Source organism: Onychostoma macrolepis, chromosome 01 (assembly GCF_012432095.1).
Source record: "Onychostoma macrolepis isolate SWU-2019 chromosome 01, ASM1243209v1, whole genome shotgun sequence".
In the NCBI taxonomy this organism is placed as follows: Eukaryota; Metazoa; Chordata; class Actinopteri; order Cypriniformes; family Cyprinidae; genus Onychostoma; species Onychostoma macrolepis.
The window spans coordinates 47220960-47241304 of record NC_081155.1 but is presented as its reverse complement, the minus strand read 5'-3'; the positions used below and the strand labels follow the sequence as shown (position 1 = coordinate 47241304).

Here is a 20345-nt window from a genome sequence, read left to right as displayed (position 1 = left end):
AACATTAGAAATTTAGAGAAGTTATCAAATGTAATCAGTTTAGTTACACTACTTATTACTGTGGTTTTTTTTTTATTTTATTTTATTATTCTGAGGTAAACTTTATTAGATAAATAGGTGATGATACTTCTATTGTGTTTTGTTTTATATTATGTATTGTTTATATATATATATATATATATACTGAATTGGTGTGTGTGTATAATTATTTATCATCATTTATTATTATTTGCATTCATTTATTACAATAAATTACTGAAAATCAGCAGGTTCACAGCTGTGGCTGCTTTTATTCTGAGGTAAATTTTCCTTGCTATATATTTAGTAAATGGTTTACAAGCTGTCGATGAAGGGGTAATCTGCGAGCAGCTGACCGACGCTAAAACGCAGACGAAAGCGGTAAGAATAACAACAACAAAACAAAACAAAAAAATCGCCGATGTTTGTTCAGCAGAGTTATATTTTCGCGCTGTCGTGACGACGCATGTCACGTGACAATATCAACATGGCGGATGTAGTACATCCGAGTTTCATTCATACTTCCCTCATTCATACTATATAGAACATACTTTTTTAACGGTCGGGAAGAACATTCAAATTCAAATGTAGCACCTACTTATGCAGTATGCGATTTCAGACGCAGCCCTTGTTCGTGTTTTGGTTTCGTTTTCGTCTTCTTCTGGGTTTCTCTGGTGGTTCTCGAACAGATGAACAGATGAACAGCTTCACAGCGACACCTGCTGGACTGGAGCGAGAAGTTATCATTTATATCTCTAAATGTTTAAAAGCTGATTTGAACAATGCAGTTTTATTGTCTCTGTTATTAATTATATCCAGCTGTTTTAAGCAGCATGTCGTTATCTTCACTAACACTCTTCAAGTTCATTTATTCCAGCAGCAACATAAAGTTCCCTGTTGATCATTACTGATGGTCATAAATACACTTCGCATGATGTGATGAAGTCTAGCGCTGATCTTGAGAAACTGCAGATTTATTTTCCATTCTATTAGTAGACTGATAATAACAGACAGATAATAACACAGTATTATGAATCAATCGTTTCTATTAATTTGGTTGCTGGTGGACTTCCCCAGACTCTGACCGTTCTCCTGTCTCTGGTCCAGAACTGTTCTGGAGCCGTTTGGCTGGTGCTGTGGTTATTATTGTGCTTCAGTAAACTGGAGTTAAGTGTTCTTCTGCTTTTGGGTCCTTCCTTCCAGAGATCATTACAATCAGACTATAATGAAGTGCTGTTGAGAGACTGGTGGTGAAGCTGTAGTTTGTCTCAGCTCACAGCCATTGAATGAGCTTTAAGTGTCAGTTTACAGTGATCTGAAGACATCAGCACAATGAATGAGGTGAAAACAGGAGCTACTGACATGAAAATGACACTCATGCCTTCAAAAACTCATTTCACACAAAGAACAGACGAGGTTCTCCTTTGGATGAACTTTCAGCTGATCTTCAGGGATTCTGCTCATTCTTGATAATGTGGATATCTGAACATGAACATGTTAGCTCGACTCAGACAGACAGATCAATAAGAACAAGTTTAATGAAGACAAATTCAGAGACGACTGAAGGTGAATCAGACTGGATCTCTGACAGGCACTTGTAACATTGTTGTCTGACTCATCTTTTTAAACACTCAAAGCCCTCACACAGTTTAATCTGACCCCGTTTTAAATCTATGTAATTCAGAGGATAAGGCCGATCGTTACAAAATAAATTGACGATTACGTTTGGTGTTAGTCTACATGTATGTGTTCTTCTTATTTGACAGTCAACAGTACGTCATCTTCTTCTGGTGCTTCTGATAGAGGTCCTAAACAGGCAGAAGTTAGTAGTCTGTCTTGTGCCTGTCTCAGCTGCAACACCAGTTCTTCTTGTCGTCTGCCTGGCACAACCAGAAACATGAAATACCAATTATCATCATTCCTCTAGATGCCATTTAGCCATGTTTGTGATGACTTTGACACAAATTGTGTGTGTCATGTTCAGTGACGTCATCATCCAGCTCAGTTCAGTTTAATGTGAATCTGTACTCGGTAGTACTCACGCAGTCGGTCGGTACCCAACCCTAGTAGTCATAGATGTTCAAATGTGTGTTTTTGTTAGTATGTGTGTCTTTGTGGTTATGCAACTGGTTTTGCACAGTTAACTTCTCTTATTACAAGTTTGTGCTGCATGTTTGACATCAGATCTGACCCTGTCACTGTCCTGCAACTGTGTTTGATCTGATGTTTCAGGGCTGCTAAAGAGGCCAAGAAGGCGAAGCAGGCGACTAAGAAACAACCCAGTCAGAGCACCAAGGTAAGAGATGGTTTTAAAGGGATAGTTCACCAAAAATGAAAATTAGTCCATGATTTACTCGCCCTCAAGCCATCCTAGCTGTATTTAACTTTCTTCTTTCAGACGAATACAATCAGAGTTATATTAAAAGCTCATCCGCCGGAACACCGCTCTCTTTCTCTCTCGTGCAACAGTTAACTACAGAAACTAGAGGTTAGGGTTTATAAAGTATTAAATATGGACGTTTGTCTTGTAGAAAGGCATCGATTCATTCAGGTGGCCTTTATTCACCCCCGGAGCCGTGCGAGGCACTTTTCATGATGGATGGACGCAGTTTACTGAACTTCTGCTGGACTTTGACTGCCTTTATAAAGCTTGGAAGAGCCAGGACATTTTTTACTGTAACTCTGACTGTATTTGTCAAGTCACCTTTATTTATATAGCGCTTTTACAATGCAGATTGTGTCAAAGCACTTAACAGTATCAAATTGGAGGATAGAGTGTCAGTAATGTATAATGATAAGATTAAACACTCAATTTTCAGTTAAAGGCATTTCATTATTGAATTCAGAGATGTCATTGTCTAGCTCAGTTTAGTTTAAATAGTAGCTGTGCAATCAAATCGGCGATAATCGCTAGAAATTAAGTGACACTTAATTTCTGTATTTGTCTGAAAGAAGAGTCATTAACACCCAGGAAGACTAGAGGATGAGTGAATCAGGGACAACTCTTATTTTTGGGTGACCTATCTCTTGTACAAGACGTGAAGGCTATGAGCTACTCTTCAGCTCTTTATCTTCTTATTCAGTCTTTGCGTTAAAGTGTGTATGTGGTCTCATCCGGGTCCTGTACCATGAAGCGGGATTAGCTGCTGGTCAGGGAAGTTTCAGTTTAGTTTGCATCAATCCTGGGTTTTAGGTTCCATGAAAGTGGCTTGGCTTTCAGCTGCGTTCGTTGCCATAATAACTTACGCTCCACAGCTGCTCCGGAGCAGATTATGTTCTGGGTTCGAGATCTCAAACTGAAATTGGACCAATCAGATGATAGCAAAGTGACACATGTCTGATGCAAAAGTTTTTCTCTTGCTCCAAATTAAAGGTCACTAGTACTGGACAAAAAAAAAAAAAAAACATTTGTAAAAAATTACATCTACCTCAGAAAAAACATTCAATGACCTTAAACTCGAGAGTCATCTAGAAAAGTAACTCTAGAGGAGAGCATTATGATAAATATATGCATTATATTACATATTCATATTTTTATTGAACCTGTTCTTCAGTATTTAATGTTTGAATAAATCCAGCAGTAATTAAACTCAGACAGGAAAGAGTAAATTAACATCATGGTTATTTACTGCTATCATGATTCTGATTGGATGAACACGTTCTTGTTCGTAGCATATCTCACTGATTATTATTGTGACAGTGTTGGTACTAAGTGATCAAAAACAGGTCAGCGGTCATCATTTCTATAGACTGAGTTTATTTCTATGGTCATTTGTGAAGTGTTGATCTGTCCAGCGTCTCGAACGCTTCTCATGGAGCCTGCAATGAAGCTCAGCATACACACATTACAGACGATACATATTAAACATGATTTCATAGGAACATTCACACAGTTCAATCAAAAACATTACACACATATATTACTAAACTCAAAAATATGAATTACTGTTAATAAACTAACCTGATAACAATAGGTTGTCAAGATTTTAGATGTTAGATCAAGAAAAGAAAACTTATAAATTCAGGTAACTGTGTTCTCTGATATAAACTGAAACCAGCTGTTGTAGATATAACTGTATGTAACAAATTTAGGAACTAGTAATAAACTATATATTAATAACTGTTTGTTTCAAGATTATATTTATATATCTAATAAATCTTAACTTAAAATATAGTTAAGCTTCACAGCACATGACAGATTGCTCACTAAAATCAGTTTCTGCACAGGTCTCTTTAGATTATTATTGTAATGAAAACTGGTTATTGACATCCTGAAAAACTATTTCTGATTCATTTGCCCTCAGCTAATTCACTCATTTCTAATTTGTACTATTTTATCTTGTTTTACTTCCATCACAGAAAGGTAAAAAGTAGACAATGTTTGTCCTGTTTTCTGAAATAGAAGCTCTTGTTTTAAAGGGCAGCTGATGTAATATAAGTCTCAGGTGTCTCCAGGAAAACTGTTGAGTTACTGATGTTATGAGCTGCACCTGTCGCTCTTATCCTTATCTTTCTTTATTGCACAACTTTTAATTGCATACAAGATCAGGGAAAGATGGTCGTATCTTTAACAATGAACAATCATAATGACAAATCACACTATATCATAGTATGAGATTATATACACAGAAAAAAGCACAATGACAATGTTAAATATCTTTGAATAATCATAATATTCATATAATCATAATGCATCAAAAGAAAAAAAAAAAGAAAAAGAGGAAAACAAAGGAGATTTAATAAAGCCTTGCGTTTGGATCCTGAACTCCGTTGTTACAATCACTCACACGGTTTTATGTTTCATGCATTTATTTAAGAAAGAGAATCTCTCTTCATCTGACAATATACTGGATATCTGTGCATTAACAGCACACACACACATAATTAACTTAATATAATATAACAGAGTAACAATGAGTATAAAATGAGAGAGAGATCATGTAAATGTTTTAAGTGACATGGAAATTGTAGATTTGCTTTATATCTTTTGATAGATTTAAGTGCTGCACTTGACAATCACATTTACGATTAGAAACACATGAATCATTATGGATGAGTTTAATACAAATATTATTATATCTGTAGATCTTAAACTGAAGATCCAGACAGACTCATCTGAGCTTCTTCCTCTTTTCCACCTTTAAATAAAACAAAATGATCATTGAATACTAAAGCATACACTAATCATTCAATATCATGTTTCTAACACACATGCTGCATTATTTCAGTGTAAAGAGTCTCTTCAGCTGCATGCATCACATTTATTTCTGCTCATAGACACAGAGATGAAGCTCTTCTGTGGATCCTCACCTGATGTTCACTGCTCCTCTCATCATCATCTCAAACTATGATATACAGCATCCATCATCTTTTGGAGATTGAGCATGTACACTGTAAGGTGGAACAAAAGAGAAAACAATCAGTGTTCAGTGGAACAAATTACAAATTAATTACTATTTCAATTACAGTTTTTTTTTTGTAAAAAGAACTTACATGATCTTGCATAGTTATTTCTAAACAATGTATATTGTATATACATATAGAATATGAATTGTTATATATAATAATGTTTGTCTGTTTGTGTGACTCCTATTGAGTCGATATAAAGAGAAACACATGCTAATGATTGTACATCATATATAATAAACGACACGGAACAAACACAAATGTGATTTTGCTGTAAATCAAACCTTTAGTTAATTGTTATTGTTGTGTCTTTGTTTGGACCGAGTGTGTCTTTAACCCCCTGGGGTCGACAAACGCATATATGCGTTTTGAGGCAGATTTTCCTGATAAGGCCGAAATGAGCTTGAATTACTCTGCCATTTTTGATCGTACAGATAAAAGCAATACACCATTCGAATCTGTAAGGGGTCTACTTTTATTTGTATACACTCATAATAACAACTAAACTTTGTGCTTTTGAAGAATAAAGAAAACAAACAGGGTGCGCTTTCTGTCTTCTCCGTCTCCATGAACTGTTTTTAGAAATGCGTCACTAAAATGAACTGTAACTCAGCAAATACTTCACACAGAGACATGAGAAATATATCTATAGAAAGCTTGAAGTGTCTACTTTGAAATGAAGCAAGTCTTAAACCAACACGATGTTCAATCTCTCCCGTCCTGACTCATTATCGCTAATGTGACCCGCGCGCTCGAGCAGTTCATATGTAAATAGCCACGTGGTAAGTGCGCGCGTGCAAACGCCCAACACAAACAAAGAGGAGGTCCTTCATCGCGGCTACTGTTCGTTTCTGGAAGAAGATGCGCTGAGTAAAGGCAGGATTTCCCTCGAAAGAAGAACACGATTTCACCCAGCAGAGGAGATGAGTAAGTAATGTTTCTTTTTTACATTAGTTAACGTTTTATTGTGACATAAACCTGAACAGATTTAACAGTTAGCTGGGTTTTGCCCCAAACGACAACATGATGAATGCTACGCGTCTAAGAATGTTTAGACCATGTTTATTATTAATACTCTGTTCACAAATAGATTTTAATAGCGTGCTAAACAATAATAATTAGTTTCTCAGATATAAGATTTCTTTCTCTTTTTTATGATAGTGATATATATGATATTTATGATATATATACAGATGTTCCTGATATTAACATGCTCACAAATGTTTTTTGTTTGTATTTTATTGAATCAGATACCAGCACCAGATGAATCCTGATGTCTCTTCAAACTGTTTTCCTCTGAGAGCGCTGTACCAACATCAGATGTTCAACTACACTGATATTCTATGTCAAAACAAGCTCCTTCTCTACTGATTATGTTTTTTTCTTCTTGAATCCATGGAAAGAAGTAGAAACACTTAAATAACACACGTAAATATCAGGTATGATTTCCTTGTTTCACTTGTTGAACAGAATCTGTTGCAGGAATGACTCAAAGTCTGTTCACATCTCTGTGGTTAGATCAGTGTGCACAATAATGTGTCTTTGACCTTCATTATGTATGTTTTGATTATACTGTGTTGTAAATAAAATACAAATAATTAAAAAAACTTTTTTCAATCTCCTCACATTCTCTTACCTGCCTCAAAGTCACAGTCACACTGATGGGCCATTAGGGGCCCATAGGGGAGGGCCCTTTGTCTCTCAGGTGAAAATCACTTAATATTCATGGCCATTGCCACTCCCTCGCATATAGACCCTCGATCACAAAACATGTCTTGAAAATTTTAAATCAATATATTGTTTTCTGTGAATGAGTAAGCAGAATGATTTTCACATAATTTTGAAGTAAATATTCTAGGCTACAAGACTGATTACTCAAAAGTCTTGGTCAGGACTATTTAGTATGGGTTTTAAGGCCTTATTTCAGCTAAAAAAATTTTCCCAAAACTTACTAACCATGCATAATATTTTTTTTCTAAAAAATGCAAACATGTACATCCATCTTGGTCACATATTATTGTAGCACAGTTTGTGCTGAATACAAAAAATACATGTTGGTCAATAGTATGTTTTAAGTTGCTGAAATAAGCACAAATATCAGGGCATGTCAAAACATCTCAAGGGCCCCAAAATGACCTCGGACCCCAGAGGGGTCTGTTACATAAAGTATAATAAAATAGGCCGACAAGAAAACATTTTTATCCATCCCACAAGTCTTGTAAGTCCATGTATTTTATTAGTATTAGTAATATTTTCATATTCGTTGTTATGTATTTGATTTATTTTCCCTTCATTTCGATCTCTTAACGTTCAGGGCTGTATTATAATAATAATAATAATAATAATAGCCTAATATACACATATATTACATAAAAAGACACGATCAACGGACTGTGGAATGGATAAATATATTTGATCAGTCTCTGATAATCCCAGGTTGCTATGGTCACGCGGGTTTGTTTATGCATGATTAAACTCATGGCCATACAGTATACAGTATTATCACGTTCCCACGACTTAATATCTCGTGGCCACGAGAAATTTAAACCAAAAAGACTCAAGCTTCATTTTTTTTTTTAAACTTCCAGTGCCAGTCATTTCTTAATTTATGCCAGGAGTTATGTAAATGAAAAACGAAGTCGAGATGGATATGAAGCTTGAGTCTTAGACCTTTTTAATGATGTATAGTTTGTGAAGTTAATTGCATTCTTTTACATTAAAACTAGCAGTAACTCTGAACTAATGTAAACAAAGAGCGCTGTGCACAGGTTAAGAGATTTTAAACAAGCACTATTAATGCACATTTAGTTAACCAGATGAAACAATACACATTTTAATGCTATAAAAGTGTGCACACCTTGAGAGATAAACAGCAGATGTTCATATTAACAACTTCTTTAACTTGAGCAAACGCTGCTAATACACATATACATTTGTTAATAAAACGAAAACATGCATGTTTTAAAGCTAGTGAATAAAAGGAAACGATCCGCCCGCATGCCTCTGCTCAATGACGTGCCTGGATCAGCTGTGATCTGCATCTCGGGCCGATGACGTCACTTCCAGGGAGGCATGCCCAGGCCTGTTGGACACGCCCCCGTCCCCTGACTCCACCCCCATGTCAAAACAGCGCCACAAAGTGAGACGCGCAGAAACGTGAAGCGCAAAGGGAAAACAGTATCGCAAACTCAAACTTGACTGAAACGCAAAATAAAAGCTGCATTGCAAATAAATTAGTAGATATGGCCATGGAAAATATGTATTGCAAAATCATTGCTTTTGCTCTGTTTTATTTATCTATTTTGCAATTCTTTATTTTTATTTGCAAAACTTATTTTCTTTTTGCAATACTTCATTTTCTTTTGCAATTCTTTATTTTTCTTTGCAAAACTTATTTTCTTTTGCAAAACTTTATTTTCTTTTACATATATATGCGGCATTAAATTGACTCCATACATGGCCGCCTCCTTCTGCTCCGGAGTGTGGAACAGAGATTTATATTCCATTTATCAAACCCGTCTCTCTAATAACATCATAGAAGGCTTTATTATTTACTTCAATTGACCATTTTATTAAAACCTTAAAATTTTGCTCCTGAATTCCATTTTTCCTTAATTGTTCTATAATTTTTCCTCTTTCTTGTTCATACTTCCTACATTCAATAAATACATGAGGTATTGTTTCTTCGACATTACAGTGTTCACATAATCCATTTGGATGTTTCCCTATTATTTTAAGAGTGCTATTTAAATTTGAGTGCCATAATAATATTCTGTTAAAGATGACCTCCTCTTTCCTTGACTTTCCTATACACTTTAATAAATAAAGTAAATCTAAGTATAAACTATAAAAGGAATCTACCCTTTTCTCCATTGTTCCACTTAACTTGCCAATGAGAGGCTTAAAAATAATAATAATCTTAAATTTTCATGGAAATTCCCATGTCTCTTAAATAACTTATTCCTCTACATTTTTTATTACTTAATATTAGTTCTAATGTCATTTTATTTACACTTTCTGATTGCATCTTTGTTTCCAGCATATGTCTCTTTACTATATGCTCTAAACTATAATATAATGTTTCAATTTCTCCACAAAACCACATAATCCAGAAGGAGGTTTCCTGATTGTATGTAGGTTTTCATTTAAAGATGAATGTCCTAATCTTAATCTTGCTGTTATTACTTCTCTTCTTTTAAGTCACTTCAATTTTTTTTACTGCAATAATAAAGAATACAGTATAAAAGATAACAAACAGAAAAGAACAGTATGTACAAAATGAACAACATACCTTCAATGGAAAAAATAAATAAAATACTCAAGGATTAATAGATAAAGAAATAAATGTAAAAAAATAAGTTCTTTAAAATTGACAAAAAGAGAGAAAAAAAGGGCATACAAATAGAGATACAAATATATTAAGGGAAAATCTTAAATATGGCACAAATTCTAGAAGTTTTTGTAACTTCAGTTCTTGTTTGAAGATGTTAAAGTGGGGTTTACATTTAGTATATTTACATTTATGGACATAAAACTTTCCAATAAATAACAAGGTTTATACAAAAACTTACATTAAATAGATTCTTATCTTTAACATAAAACCCAAAAAGAATGTGTTTATAGCACAAAGAGAAAAATCACAAAAAATATTTATTTTGGACAATCAGAGCATTAAGATTATTAAAAAAAAAGACATTCCCAAAACAAATGAGCTACAGTTTCAGAAGAAAGTTCACAGAAAGAACAAGATATATCAACATAACTTTTAAATTTCTGTAAAAACTGCTTGACAGGATAAAACCTGTGAATTATTTTATAAGATATTTCTTTAAAGGGGTGGTTTACTGCGATTTCACTTTTGTCATTTTAAATAGTGTGTAATGTTGCTGTTGGTGCATGAACAGTATCTGCAAAGTTGCTGCGCTGAAAGTTCAACGTAAGCGGAGATATCGTCTTTTAAAAATCAGGAAGTTTAATGCCTACAAAAACGACTCCTATGGGACTACAACGAGATACTTCCCGGGTTGCATACGTAATAAACCCATCAACCCCTCCCTCTGGAACATGCCAAAGAGGGGGCAAGGCCATGTTCTGCGGCTGTGTCGAAGAGGAAGAGTTATAGTGGAGAGTTGTAGCCATGCCGTCGAAACGGTGTTATTTTCACCCAGCTGTCAGGTCTTCTTTGTTCGGGCTTCCCACGGACGCTGTAGTTCGTCAACAATGGTTAAAATTTATGTTTGATCATGTTCCTGACAATTACAATCCTAATTTAGCTCTCTGTGCTGCGCATTTTACGGAAGACAGCTTCCAGAAACTACACGAGTTCAATGCCGGATTCACACAGAAACTATTACTAAAACATGGAGCGGTTCCAACTTTAAAACCAGAGGCAGCAGTTGTTGGGCCACAACCTGTAAGTAAGATTTCATCATTTTAAATGTATTTGCATGTATAATTTCAGACGTAATGTTTTAGTTTTATCAAGATCGTAAACACAAGCCAACGCTGTTTGGTTATAGTAGCCAGTTAGTTTGATGCTATTTTGTGTATAAGACAAACGTCTACGAACTTCAAAAAATGATATGTAATCACAACAGCAAACTTCATTCAGAAAGGTTTGTAAGAGCCGTGCTTGTGGAAGTTCTGCTTGACTCTCTTCATTACCGCTTTCTGGGTCTGATTCTGGCTCAAACTGATACGGCAATATTGACACCATTATTTACATTTGACCGGAGCACATGCAGCTGTTGCCCGTGAAGGTAATGGGCGTGAAGTTTCCGGACAATGTGCAGTACGCCGTTTAGCCAATCACAACACACCGGCCCAACTAACCAATCTGAGCCCATCACCTGTTTCTGAGGGAGTGGTTTCAGAGAATCAGGAAGTCAACCGGTCGTTCAAATGACAGGAGAAAGCGGCTCACAATAAAGGTGAAATATATGAAAAATAAGGCGTTTTTTAACAAACGAAACACGAAGACATGTTATATTGCACCCCATAAACACAATCAAGCAAAGAAAAAAAGCAGTAAACCACCCCTTTAACTTTATTTGTTCCAATAAGAAATGGAGGACAAAATAGAAGTAACAAGGTCCAAAAATAAAGACCTAATTTTGTGATTGGATTTTTTAACAGAGAAACAAATAGAACCAACCGCAGTGTATTCAGGAGGACAAACAGAGATCAATGAGCCACTGTTATTATTTCTAAAGAGCATACAAATTTCCAAAGAGATGGCCTTTAAAACTGTATTAAATTATTTTCTAGATACAGGAAAATATCATCTTCAAATAAAATCAGAATAATTAAACAAAATGCCATCATTGTCAAACAATTGGTTCACTAACAACACTCCATTACTGAACCAATTTTCTAAAAACAAGGATTTCCTCTTATGTAAAATATTACAGTTGTTCCAAATAAAATTTAAAAAGTTGTGAGGCGAGAAATTATGCTTATAAGTTTCCAAGCCAAAAGCATTTGCTGATAATAATTGGAAAGTTTGATAGGGAGTTTAATAATGGAAAATTACACATTAATTTGAAATGAATTCCACCTAATTGTGAAAAGACATCTCGAGGGATTACATTCCAAATAGAAGACCGATTATGGAGAAAGCATTTCAACCAATTGATTTTTAAAGTGTTATTGAGAGAATCAAAGTCAATAAAATTTAAGCCGCCCTTATTGTAAGAATTTAAAATAACAGATTTTCTAATATAATGAGTTTTATTTTTAAGTCACTTCAAGTCTCATTATTTTGAAATCCTTCGTTTTCTTCTTCTGGGTTTCTCTGGTGGTCCTCGAACAGATGAACAGCTTCACAGCGACACCTGCTGGACTGGAGCGAGAAGTTATCATCTATAGTAGTGATGGAAGTTCGGACCTATACTGACTCGGACCTTTGAGTCTCGTTCAGCAAAATGAACGAATCTTTGAGAGTCATTTTGTTCATTTTAGCTCTCTCGACTCTCTTCATCTCCTCAGAAAGTGCGTGGAACGAGGAACAGCAGGAATGACGATTCTCCCACACCGCCGTTCCCCAAACAGCAGGGTGAGAACCTATCGCGTAGCTACGGGTGGGCCCGGGCCCACCCACTTTCATCTGTGGCCCACCCAATGAGAAGTTTGTAATTTTCCAAATGTATGTAATTTATTAAACGCTTGTTTTCATGGTCAATTACAGGTCGTTTCTTAGTTTTCCCTCTTCCTATAGGTGCATATCATCATATGCTTGTCAAAATTATGATTCGTCCGTTTCTGTTAGTCCCACCCACAATGTTATGTTTCGACCTATGTTTACGACGTACGGATATAATAATAAAATGCGCTCGTTTGTGAAGTTAAATTTGAAAATAGCCTAGTGAAGCAAACATAAATCAGATCAATTCTTTTAAAAAGTAAAAGTCTTATAAGTCAATAAATCCGGACCGTCTACAGATGAAACCCAACAGACCACCTGAGGGCAGGGCCGCATTAACCATTGGCTAGGCGGGGCTGAAGCCCCGGGGCCCAAGCAAGGAGGGGGCCCGTGATTGGCTGTGGAGTAGATTGATTGGTCATTGGTAGCGCCGATCGCCAAAGCCCCACCACGCCCCCCACTTATTAGCGCTATTATTTAGTGGAGCTTTTCCATAAATTTCAGTGCAGTACCATTAGAGATTGAAATGTCACATTTGCATTTGTTTTACCAATCAAATGCATTTATTTTATATATTGCTTTTGAACGACCTGTGTAGCCTATCTATCAGGTGACCGCTGCATCCTCATCTCTCTTCGCGTCGTTCTGGCGTAATCTGGAAATGGTCATGCAAAGAACAATCTTCGAAAAGTAAAAATGTCTACCATTCAAAAAATATAAAATAAAATGTGAGAGAGGGGCTATTCTAAAAAAAATAAAAATAAAAATAAGGAGAGAGGGAAAAACACGACTTAGTCAGTAAAATTCCCAGCTATCAGGTTATTTTACTAAAGCTGATGATGGAGTGGAAGTTGTGGAACAGCAAGTGGACCGGACACATGGAGCAGATAAAAACATAGCGTCATTGTCGCCACAGATTTTAGGATAGTTTGATTATTAACTTGATGGATGTATATTGCTTGTTGTATTTGAACAACCTCTATAGGCCTATATTCGCTTTTGGGTTGAGAAATAATCCGGTAGAAATATGTCAATCGTTTAGCGCGTCATGATGTTAGCTTATCATTTAAACTCATTTTAAACATTGTGGTTTAAAAACAAATGTAACTGTTCAGGGACATTAAGAAGCGGGCAGAATTTATTTTGGCAAATGCACGCGTTATAGCCTAAAAACGCACGGCGCGTTAAACACCTGCCTAAACTTGAGTTCTTTTTCGCGCCTTGAGCTTAAACGTTCAAATATGGTTAGGCCTATGTGTCAAAATGTGAGTATCCTCGTAAACAGACATTTGTGTCTTACATGAACATTATAGTTAAAGATAAAGCATGCATGTGAAGTGTAGGCTATGTGAGTTCCTGGCGTTGTATGATGTGATTTTAAAGGGATAGATCACCCAAAAATTAAAATACTGTCATCATTTACTCAGCCTCGAGTTATTCTGAACCTGTATGAATTTCTTTGTTCACCTCAACATAAAAGAAAATATTTTGAAGAATGTTCATAACAAGAAGGTTTCTGGGTCCCATTGACTCCAATAGTGTATTTTTCTTTCTTTCTTTTTTTGTTTTTCATACTATGAAAGTCATGCAGCAGCTGTTTGGTTTCCAGCATTGTTCCCAATATATTCTTTTGCGTTCAACAGCAGAAGGAAACTCATAGAGGTTCAGAAAAACAACAGAATTTTCATTTTTGGGTGAACTATTCCTCAAAAGCAGCCTGATATAGCTGCTGTTGCCATTTGTGTCAATAATGTGAATCAAACATCAGAAAGAAAATCACTCCATGTCCTTGACTGAATCACTTTTGTAAAATAAGAATGAATCTATATTGAATTCATACAGTGAAGACTATTCAGTCTATTTGTACATTTACTTTATACAATATAATGTTTTTTATTCAGTGTTTTAAGTTTTTCCAAGTAGGTCGATTTATGTATCTTTGTTCTCTTGTCATTCATGACTGTTTACTTGTCTTAAGTAAGCTTGGTTTTACTTAGGCTAGTATTATTTTTTGTGATATTGTAATTAGGAACAAGAATTATGAAATTTCAGTGCATCAAAAATGTTGATAGGATAAAAATCCTATTTAAAGCTATATATATAATTATTGTGATGGGGGGCCCTGCAGTAAGTCATAGCCCCGGGGCCCAGTGAGGTCTTAATGCGGCCCTGCCTGAGGGTGCTGGAGTTATCGATCGGAAACTTCTGAACCAAGTGTGTTTGAAACATCATATTATCATAGGTACAGAGTTTGATCCGCTAAACAGATGCGTCCTTTGTGGAAAGAAACACATAAACATTGTGCTAGATCCTGGTCGCCACAACAAACTGCATAATTTGCAGCTGCGCACATTTCTGCGGTCCTCGATGCGCATGAACTGACAGAGACGCTTGATTATGAAATCATGAGGTAATGCTTTTTAATTAACTAACATTAACTAAAGGAAGTTTATGTAATAACTAACATTAGCAATACATTTGTTACCGTGTTTATTCATCTTTGTTAACATTAGCTCTGGCAAATGTTAACTTTTAATTTTAATAATGTCCTATTAGTAAATTTTGAAATGAACATTAACATAACAAATTACTAATGTTAATGCATGCTTTAGAAGTACTGTGTAATGAACCTTGGTGCTGTTTGGCAATTTGGCAATTTGACATGCAGTTTTCATATACTACACACCTGGCCCACCCAGTTTTATGTAGACCCACCCACCTGCAGGTGTTCGGCTGTGCGTACCATGAGCGCTCAGACTGACCTGAGATTTGCCCCGCAAACATTTCAGCAGTAAATTATACGACCGTGTGTCCCGTATTTCTGTCGACTGAACCGGCCATGCCATTAATAATGAATGTATCAGTCTTTTGCACGCCAAAGTCAGTTTCTGCTCATAAACATTGCGTCAAATAGAAAGAGAAAATTGTGCTACACGCGCTTTCATGAGATCGGGTTAGACTACAACAATTTGTAGCCTATTTTATAAATGGGAATACAACGAATTCATGACAATGTTTTACATTCAAGCTACCTGTAAAATTTATAGTGAAAAGTTCTTTTAAATCATCTGGAATGCAATAAAGTAATTTGTAAAGCTGTTTTGCTGCATGGATTAAAAATAGGCTAATAAATAATTCACATATCAGACAAAATTGCGTTGCAGAAAATCCTTTAAATTTTAAGGAAATTCTAAGGAATTCAGAGCAGAGCAACATAATCAGAAAAAATAAAATTATATATAAATATATATATATATATATATATATATATATATATATATATATATATATATAAAAATCGGGCCGGTTTTAGGTTTCCTTATTTTTATATTTTAGACGGTGATGAAAAATGACTGGCCATCTCCTCATTGGACGAGCCTTTAGAGAGAAATGCATCTTTACGGATTACATAATGAAAGTTTTTGTTTTCGATTTGAATTATTTAGTTTTAAAGTAGTAATTTAAAGCCTTCTATAGATATATTTATCATATTTGTGACTCAATTCATTGAGTTTCGGTTCATCATTGTGAAGCGCTCCTATTCAAGACCAGACGGCAAGCACATCCTCTGTTTCCTATTTATTTTAATAAAAGAACAACGTTTTGTTGATTTTGTGAATGCACACAAGTAACAGTAGACCCTTTACAGTTACGAATGATGTATTACTCTTACCTTTATAAGCAAAAATTACGGCATATTTTAAGTTGTTTCCACCATCAAGAAAAAACAAAAAAACAAAAAAACAAAATGCAAGTGACCGCTAAAGAGTGAAAGTGAGAAAGGGAGACTGAAAATGCGAGCTCGTGCAAAGAATTTTCTCATGTTGCTGTTATAAAGTGCAAGTTTGGTGAACTCCAAAAATGATAATTGTCTTCTTTTCCTTAACATTAAAGGGTTAGTTCACCCAAAAAGGACAATTCTGTCATCATTTACTCACCCTCATGTTGCTCCAAACCCGTAGGACCTTCGTTCATCCTCAGAACACAAATGAAGATGTTTTTGATGAAATCTGAGAGATTTCTGTACTTCCATTGACAGCCTACACAGCTCGCACTTTCAAGGCCAAGAAAGGTAGTAAAAGCATCATTAAAGTACTCCTGATTCTAGTGGTTTAACCTCATTTTTATGAAGCCACGCCAGTGCTGTGTTTGTGCAAAAAACAATTTACAACTTTATTAACAAAATGTTGTTATTCAAAGCATCTCTGACTGCTGGGCTTCCCCTCTCATTGTGTTCAGATGCATCTGCGGGTTGTTCATATAATGCTTCATAGCGTTATGCTGGCAATTTATCTTGTGCCTTCTCACTGCGTCTGTCAGCCTGTGCTGAGGAGTCAACGCAGCTTCATGTTTAGGACAAATGCAATGCAAGAAGTTACACACGTTATTTATCGGCGTATGTGTAACGAGATAAATGTTATATACAGTAAATATCAGTTCCTAGGTTCTTTAAGTAAATCCTGCATTAATGAGATCGGGCTTCCTATTGGTTGCGCCGGTGGCGCTATTGCCCAATGAGCTCGAAGAGTCTGCAGCAGAGCTATGGAGTCGTTTTTGTTGTAGCTCCGCACTAAAAGTTAAAAATATTGTTTCATGTGAAATGTTAAACACTGGTTGAAAAGTATTGAACATTGTAGACATTGATTGACTTGTGGAGCGTGTTTTCTTTTTATATGCGTGTTATTTTGATACCGTTATTTCCGTTTTGATGTACTCTTTTCCACGTGCGCCATTTTGCCATGTGCTAATCAAGTGAAACGTACTCTGAGTAGGTGGAACTATAACGTGACTGAACTCTTCCATTTGTCTCCTACTGCTCTGTGTGCAGGTAATTATTTCTTTATCGTATAATGTTTATGGATTTACTCTGTGTATTCAGTTGTGCGTTTTCTGTATTAAGTGTTTTGTGCTAACTGTGTTTTGTAAAGCACTAAATTCGTGGTTTTCATTAACTTCTTGTACATTGAGTTCCCATAAAATGGATGCTGTAAGCTGTGTAATTTATGTACCTCATACAGTAATATCCATTACTGTATATTTCGTTTTTCTATTCATGTTATTCCGGCTTGATCTAAAATGTCTTATACGATCACAAAGCAATAAGTTTAAGAAAAAGACAGAAGGAAAAGACAACATTGAATTGTTTCCAAAAAATGTCTGTTTCATTGTCATAGAGAAATTGACATTTCAGATTCCTGTATTATTTTTGTCTGTTTTGTTTATAACATGATACTGTTTACTGTTATATTAAGTGTAGCAGAGCTATGGAGAACTGCTGTGGGTGGAACTATAACGTGACTGAACTCTTCCATTTGTCTCCTACTGCTCTGTGTGCAGGCATCCAATAAATTCTAACATCATCCATGTCCAGAGTGTGAGTGCTGATGAAGGGTGGGACAAGCCGGGTCAGATAAAAAACAAAAAGGTCACATATGGATGATTAGATTAGAAACCGCTTTCTGTTGGTGTTTCAACATCTTTAGCTTCTTTTGCCAAAGAGTAGAAATTTCTAGAAATTGTACTTTCTTCCTTTTTCTGTTGTTGTATAATAATAATTCACTAGAAAATCACTTTAAATTGTCATTCATTTATTTTTAACAGTGACTATTTTTTTATTTGTGTAAAATACTGTAACAAAAATATTTAAGACTTTGATTCAGAAGCATGTTAAATAAGTGTTGCTGAACAGCGTCTTTAAATTTAAAGACTATTGGGAGGAACATTGGAGTTAATTTCAATCTACACACTTCAAACATTTAATTATTTTTGTAAAACACTTTAACAAAAAACATTTAAGACTTTGTAAACCATTCAAAAGTATGTAAAATCATTAACAAGTGTTGAACAGTATCTATGAAGTTTAAAGAAGAAATTAAAACTATTGGGAGGAAGATTCTGTCTAGACATTGGAGTTAATTTCACAATCTACTCTCTGTAAAAGCAAGCACCATGTTGCTCTGCTGTTTTCATGATTTCTTTACATTCATTAAAATCTGACAAATGTGCGGTGGGAAATGTAATGGTTTGGGGGCATGCGCTGACGATAGGACAGCAAAGTGTGTGGCTTGGCATTCGCTGCACGCATGTGTGATCAAACTCAACAGTTATTTTAAAGGCTTGTCTCTGTGACAGAAGCAGGTGTCTATGATGTCTATGTCTTTTTGGTAAGATTAAAAAAAGGGGAATTAACACTTTTATTCATCAGATTGATCAAAAATGACCGTGAAGTTTGAAATATTACAAAAGATTGCTATGTAATAAAGGCTTTAATAAATGTAATGTAAAATATTTTTACAAAATTTAAAGTATCACTATTTACACAATAATGTTATTCACATGTTAACCGTTTTCAACATTGATAATAATCAGAAATGTTTCTTGAGCATCAAATCAGCAGATTAGGATGATTTCTGAAGATCATGTGACACTGAAGACTGCAGTAATGATCTGTGATCAATCAGTTATCAGACATATTTTGTAATCAATAGCTGTGTCTGAAACCGCTCCCTATCCACTATATAGTGCACTATATCGGGTGTCAGCCATTTTGTAGTGCTGTCCGAATTCTGAGTGAACGGCTTCATTCCCTACATTCGTTCACTACTTTTTACCCACAATGCATTCTGATTTCGAGTGTACAACCGATGTACACTCGCTGAAGCACTATTTCCCACAATCCAATGCGGAGAACCGACGAGCTGTTAGAGAGAGCGGGAGCGAGCGAGTTTGAACGAGAGATGCCGTTTAATTTGCAAAAATTATGAATTTGGTGGATTTTTAAAAATGTTCGTTGGTAGTGTATTCATTCTGATGTCAAATTAACGGTCGCCTGAGGGCGCTCTGACCATCTTATTTGAGTGCAAAACGCTGCTCGAGAGTTTCAAGATACTACAAACAATAAATACATACAATTATTAATGTGTGCTAATGTGAGTTTATTTTTGTTGACAATATTTTAATAGTATTTAATGATTATGACCATATTACAGAACAAATGAATAATATACCATCAATGAAACCACAAAGCTGATTACATAGTCATTTTAAGTGTTATTGCTATTAATATTATTTTCTAAAATGAGGTACATGAAATATAAAAGTACATCGAAGATGTTTTTGCAACAGCCAAGTCTCACACGCAGTGTACAGGTCACCGTCCGAATCCGTTCACTTCATTTCGTTCACTCCTTTCTAATATAGTTCACTCAACTGCCTTACACTATATAGGGATTAGTGAATGAGTGAACGAGTGAGCGATTTCAGACACAGCTAATGTCTGTGAAAATACTCTGTCAGTGGACTTCTATAATAAACATTTGCATTCATTGACATCTGAAGTGAATACGAACGTACCTTCATTAGAAAATGCTGGAAATTATTCAGATTTTCAGCTCTTTGGCATGTTTTAGAGCGCCACTCTCACTCATTTGTGGGACGAGATGTGACACAGTGTACTGGGAGTCCACCTGAAGAACATGCCAGAAGACAGAAAATGGCAAACATTATCTAAACAGCATGCCGTACAGAAAGAAGAAAATAGGAGTTATTTTGTGCTGTAACATTTTTAAACAGCAATGCAAACAGAACCAGTAGGTTTTTGAAATCACCGTATCATCACCACCTCGCACAACAAAGAGGCTGCGGCACACTTCTCTGTTCTTCATGACGTCTATCAAACTGTGAAGTTTTAACCCTTCACGGAGCTGCTGAAGCACGAGGCTTCCACGAGCAGCTGCATGCAGCACAATTGCTCTTCACAGAAACAGAACAAACACATTTC

At 35.6% G+C, this 20345-nt stretch overlaps 1 protein-coding gene across 2 annotated transcripts in view; it reads right to left on the bottom strand.

Moving 5' to 3' along the window:
- Window positions 1-5325: 5325 nt before the first annotated feature.
- The window catches only part of LOC131532981 (NACHT, LRR and PYD domains-containing protein 3-like), an 82915-nt gene continuing 67895 nt past the window's right edge, over window positions 5326-20345 (bottom strand). For both annotated transcript variants that reach the window (XR_009269061.1, XM_058765193.1), the window contains exon 19: window positions 5326-5409. Coding sequence is in view for 1 of the 2 variants with exons in the window: in XM_058765193.1 (XP_058621176.1) it covers window positions 5364-5409 (46 nt within the window). In the remaining variant the exon portion in view is untranslated. The remainder of the gene's footprint in view (window positions 5410-20345) is intronic.